The 6,000-nt window shown below is 43.5% G+C and overlaps 1 protein-coding gene across 1 annotated transcript in view; it reads left to right on the forward strand.

Annotated features, from left to right (window-relative positions):
• The window catches only part of LOC115307508 (centrosomal protein of 112 kDa-like), an 88,472-nt gene extending 84,569 nt beyond the window's left edge, over positions 1-3,903 (forward strand). Inside the window, exons 6-7 of the mRNA XM_029960099.1 lie at positions 82-183; positions 3,462-3,903. Of these exons, the coding sequence (XP_029815959.1) occupies positions 82-183; positions 3,462-3,491 (132 nt within the window). The 3' untranslated portion in view covers positions 3,492-3,903. The remainder of the gene's footprint in view (positions 1-81; positions 184-3,461) is intronic.
• Positions 3,904-6,000: the final 2,097 nt, after the last annotated feature.

The raw sequence follows: 6,000 nt of genomic DNA on the forward strand, positions 1-6,000 counted from the left end.
CAAAAGAAGAGAAAAAAAAGGTTACTTTCCAGCATCTAAGAGTAACCATTTATATATAAATTTATTTTTGTTCTCTTACAGTTGATCAATGTACGAGAAGAATATGAAAAAATCCTTAAAGGGCTGATGCCAGCAGCCTCAAAAAAGGAACTTGAAGACACCATTTTATCTTTAAAATCTCAGGTAAATTCTTATTATTGTCCTTCAACTTTTTGGAGTGGATAAAAACCATCTGTTCTAGACAGGACATTATGACCATCTAAAATTTGGCCAAAAATACTGAATGAGTCTCAAAACCAAAATGTGGCAGCACTCACATGGTTCTCACTCAGTCATTTTTCACAAGGCTTTTCTCCTCCAGTTTCCTCACCTTGAGAGCTACCAGATTGTATCTTATCCCAGATTTTTTACAGGAAAAATTGTGTGATGTTCAGTATTATGGATTTATATCTCAACCTTTCAAATATAGCACACAGTTAACTTTCATCCTCCTTACCCTGTTTCTCCTGCAGGAATCACTTAACTGTTGCCTATAAAGGGTGCAGAAGAGGATTAGAAATAATTTTATTTTCTTTGCAGCCTATATAATAATACAAATGATATTTCTTATAAGATATTAGTCCAAATGTTCCTTGTGGTATTTCTGCATTTTCCTCTCCAAAGAGGCCCTAATAGACATCTGTAATGTTTTCTCTTTAATATTGCAAACCACAAGCTCTTCTAGAGTAATGCAGAATCAATGTGATTTATATGCAATAGACCATTAAACTGGCTAATAGGAATATCCAAATGTCACTGGAAATAGGGAACAGCTGATTAATTGGGTGTGTTTCTTGCACATGGTTCCCACAGAAGTTATTTTGTGCTTTTCTGCTCAGTGCATTGGGAGCTGGAAGAAAACAAAATGTCATCATTGCCTGACCTCACATGAGGAAGGATAAAGAGCAATAAAGAAGGGTGGTCATAGCTGGGGGATAATGGGAATCCAAGGAAAACACTGTAAGTGCTCACATATGGCTGGTGCAGGATTGTGCATTTCAGTGTGTTGGGAAGGACCAGGAGCTGGGATCTTTCCTGGTTGAAGGGAAGAACTGAGGGACAGAGCAGGGCTGGTGACTCAGAGCTGCCAGGAGCTGTGGGAAGAGCAGGAGCCCTGAGGACACACTGGACAAGTTTGGGCTCAGCACCAGCACACTCCTTATATCAATTTTCAGGACCATTCAAGAAATTATTGATCTATAAACTCTCCATTTCCCTTTCCTATGCAATGTCTCCCTGTGGAGATTTTTGGTAATTTAAAGTATTTGGGGTTTTCCCCTCCTTTTTTTTTTTTTCCTCTTTGCAACGCATAAGGGTTATTCCTTAGCAATTTTTGCTCTGCATGAGACACTTGCCCTGACAAAGGCCACCTTCAGTGGAAGTAGGAAATTTTCATAGTGGAAACTCAAATTTCCCTGTGCAAGTGGTGACACAACTTCAGCACTTTGGTTGTAAACACTCTTGCTTCCACCTCAAGGGATCCCTGCTGGAAGTGATGCTCTCTCTCATTTAAATAAGTTGTGGGAAATAAAGAGTTGATAGTAAAAAGGTATTTTTAAAGACTCTTTAAAAGGGGCTATTAGCACTGCCTGGTAGGAAGCATTACTCTGAGCTAACCCAAGAACACCACACCTTTTAATGAGTTAAAAAAAGGTAGAATCCGATATCCACCTGCAGGGCTTCTGTGAGAGCAGCAACAGCGTTTCAAAGGAGGTGAAAGTAACTCCACACACATTAAAAACCTGGGTGCTCTCCCAGAAATTCCTGGCTGCTGGCTGCGTTTCCAGCAGCACGCTGTCGTCGCAGACCACTCGGGGAGCTGGGCCCTCTCTGAAGCACAGGTGTCCTGCTCTTTGAAAATTGCTGGAATTCCTCTTTGAAAAAACATCAAGACAAGAAGGGCAGTGGAATCTCTGCACCTGTCAGGATTATTTATTGTTGGAGGAGGATGAAGAGGATGGGCTGGGTAAAGAGCACCGAGCGAGGGATAAAAATAAACAGGGGGGGGAAAAAAGAAAATACTTGAGGCTTGGGTGAAGTTTTCTGCAAATGTTGCTAAATATAAAGGAGGCTGCCTGGTTGTCTGCTCCTGGGGAGATGTCCAGCAGTGGATGCAGTGCATTAATAAACGTTCATTTTCCCACACTTGGAGAACAGGTGAGTACCTTTATCACAAGAGCAGAAAGGCAGGAATCAGAGAACAGGAATCACATGGGGGCTGAGAGGAGAACTGGAGCTCCCAAGCCCTTGCATAACCCATATGGTACCACCAGCTGGGTTTAACAACTGGTTTGACTCTGTTCCTAAAGGAGTAGACAGTGGGCAGCTGGAGCAGCACCAGAGAAGCCCTGAGAAGAGTCTTCTATCAAGTATTAGTTCTCCTGTGCAGCTACTGCATTTTATTTAGGCAGGAGAGACCAGAAAAAACACATTTTATGAAAGGAGAGCAAATATATTATCTGGAGTTTTGTGTCATATTTTCATGTGGGATGTGTTTTACAGGTAAGTTTTCTGCAGAAAAGAATCCTCCAGGAAGACCCGAACGCCTGACCCGCCAAAAAAAGTACGGGATTATCTTTGATCCATTTGTAGCATTTCACACCTGTGGATCCCACTTCTTGAAGTTTTACGGCTTAATTAAAACACTCCGACGTGGTTGCCGTTTGAAAAGATCCTTATTTTCAGTAAACAAGCATCTGAGAGCATTTTTTTCCCCCAGTGCTTAGTCAGGACCATTAGAGCAAGATTAGAGAACTTGCAGGTGCATTGCAAGTCTGGGCTTTGCCTCCACGTTCAGGATGAGGCAGTGGCTCGGAGCACAGCTGCAGCTCCGCGGTGATGCCACCTCCTTTTAAGATAGAAAACAATGATGCAATGCATAATATTACAGATCACATCTTCAAAGGGCCGGATCTCCACGAGCCCGAGGTTTTTTTTTTTTTTTCCAGACATTTACACCCTCCAATATAAATTATGGCAAGTGCTGCAGCCATAAAAAGCCTTGCTGTGCCTTTAGAGTGAGTGATTCACGTGGAGAGGTGAGTGCAAGGAAACTTCCTAGGAAAGCCACTCCATCTTTTATTATATTTATAGGCTTTGATGGTATTTCATATCTCACGTGAGGGTTTTCTTGTAAAAATACTGTGAACGTTTGTAAGCTGTTTAAACGACTGTGAAAATGTTAGAAGCGTGAAAGTTGTCTGAAAATATTAATCCTAAACTATTTGTTAACAGGAATTAGCTAGCTGGAAACTGAAAATGTCATAGATTCTTGGTAGTGAGTCCAGCATAGGTAACTTTGTTAGATAAATATAAAGCTCCAGGCCCGCTGCCCACTGGACCCAACTCTGCTTTCAGCCTGTTGTGTTTTTAGAGTAAAAGTAATAATAAGATGTAACTAACAAGAATCTCTTCCTTTTCAGGTGTCTGCTGAAACGGTGGAATCTCTTTGATTGCCAAATGGACTGCTTTGAATAGGTTTGAAGATTTGGCTCTTGTAAATTAAAATGCAAAGATTACTGGCTCTTTTGTTAGCACAGAAATTTTCATGAAGTTCATGAAAACATATTCATTGCTTGTGCCAGCATGGTTTTTGTTGTATCTTCCTTCCATTATTTTTCTATCATTATTTTATTACAGACTTATGCTTTTGATATAATTTGACTCCATGCTGAGCTCACTTACTGAGCAAGTAGACTTTGCTCTACTAATATTTTTGTTATTACTTCCCAATACCATTCTTTTCACTCCTAAACATGAAGAAAATCCCATTTTCTATTATTACCGTCCAAGATATTTTAACATATTTTGACATTGTTCTGTGTCCACGTGTTTACATAAGATTAAAATATTATTATTTTGTTATATTTTGTTTTGACATTATTGTCCTGTTCGGGCATCTCACTCACTCACCTCAGGAGCCACGGGAGCTTTGTATGGCTTTGTTAACTGGGAATATATGCTGTGTTTCAAGGGATAATCTTGGCACAAGGAGGAAAACACCATGATGACAAGGCAGGCCCTGCTGCCAGTTCTGTCTGTTGTTGGGGTTGTGTGCACTGGGCACAGGAAAGTCCTTCCTCAGTGATAACATGGGTGTTGTTGGAAAAGGGTTGGCCTTGGCTCTGTGTGGGCACGTGCCAGCTCTCCATGATGATCCCAGGAAATCTGAGTAGATTCCAGAGAGTTTGCTGGGAGGGGTTTTGATGAGATATGGAAAGCTGAAGGACCCTGACAGTCCTGGTAGCTGGCTCTGCCTCCCAGCCATGGAACAGCATCCTTATCTCCTGGCCATCCCTGAGCCAGAGTGTGCATTAGTCCATGTGGAATGTGTAAATTCAGATATGCCCAGCACAAGAACAGGTTTTTATTTCCTGGGCACCATCCTGCTGCCAGCATTTGGATCCAGGCACAGTGTTGGCCTGAGTGCTTGAGGTGGGGCCCAAAATTCCTGTCTCTGGCAGCAGTGGTGAGACCCTGTGTCTCCTCCCTCACCCCGGTGTCACCAGCACTCCCAATCCATGGTCCAGGCAGGATTCAGAGGGTCCTGCTCCCTGCAGTGCCCGGGCTGGAGGGGGCTGTCCCGCCAAGGCCCAGCTCACCAGCTGGGCTCTTATCTCCTCCTGGCACTGAGATCAATGAGGACAGGCTTTGGCAGGCTGGCTCCATCCACCCCACCTCCTGGCAGTGCCAGGGTGCTCCGTGCCAAACCCAGGCTCCAGCTTCTGGGTGCTTTGCTGGTTGTCAGCCCAGCCCAGGCCTGGGCAGGTTTTCCAGCTCCCTTAAATCAACAAGTGATTCTTCTAATTACAGATAAGGGGTTGTCAGGGCTCCTCTGATAAGGGAGGAGGTGCTGTGGCAGGTGCCACAAATCCTTGCCTGGGGAAATGGGGAGATCTAGGGGGAGGAATTTGGTGGGATGCATTTAGTTAATTGTGGGCAGTAAAAGGTTTTTACCCCAAAAGGTGCAGGGCAGTGGTTACCAGGGTCTGCAGGAGGAGCACCAGGAACTCCTGGGGCAGCAGGTTGAGGGCACTGGGATGTACCCACTGGGTACAGCCCTGTGTCCAAATGGGGACAGTGACAACTCCTCTCATGCATGAGGAAAACAAGGCATCTTTAATTCTGCTTCTCTGCTTGTGTTCTTCCATGATATTCAGGTGGTTCCAGTGCTTTCTAAGGCAATAAGGAGTTTACATCCATAAAGAAACATGTGGACCTTCTTCTAGCTGTTTGAATTCGGGCCTGGATTTCCTTCTTTTTGATGGAATTGAGTTGCTGATGTTGTTGGTGATCATAAAGCAGTTTGGGGAAAGTAGATGTTGGTCAATCAGGGAGTTTTAAAACTCTGAGAAACTCTGTCCAACATCAAATACAGCTTGAGGACCACTCTGAAGGTGCTTATGAACCTTGTAAGAACTCAAATATGAGGTTGGCTGGAGTTCTCTTGTAATGGTTGTTAATATTGCTCTGATCATTTTGGTAACAGGAGTTAAAGGCCAAACTGAAGGATTAGAAGGGTTTCCATACCTGTTCCTTGCTCTCTGCATCTCTTTTCCCCCACTCAGTAAGGAATTGCCACCTGTCAGGAGTTGGCTTCATTGTCCCTAAAACAGAGTCTGGCATAACCAGCTTGAGTGTGGTTGCAACTTCTTTTGTCCTTTTTATTTATTTCACCAGTTTTGCTCTGTGAGAGAAGATTGTTTTGTTCTCTATAAAGGAAAAGGCATCATAAACATTTTCCACCAGCACCAAGGGAGGTGACCCTTATCAAGGTGACACTTTATTTCGGTGCCACTCACAGTTCTTGTGTTACACATAACAAAAATGCTCCCTTTTGGTACAGCTGGAAGGAAAGGGATACAACTCCCTCCTTCTCCCAGCCCTCTGCTTGCAGCTACAACAGAGCTTTAATTGTGCTGGGGACAGCAGATACTCCTGGTGCTTGCCCAAATCTCCCCT

Source organism: Manacus vitellinus, unplaced genomic scaffold (assembly GCF_001715985.3).
Source record: "Manacus vitellinus isolate BGI_N305 unplaced genomic scaffold, ASM171598v3 scaffold_24_pilon, whole genome shotgun sequence".
Taxonomy (NCBI): domain Eukaryota; kingdom Metazoa; phylum Chordata; class Aves; order Passeriformes; family Pipridae; genus Manacus; species Manacus vitellinus.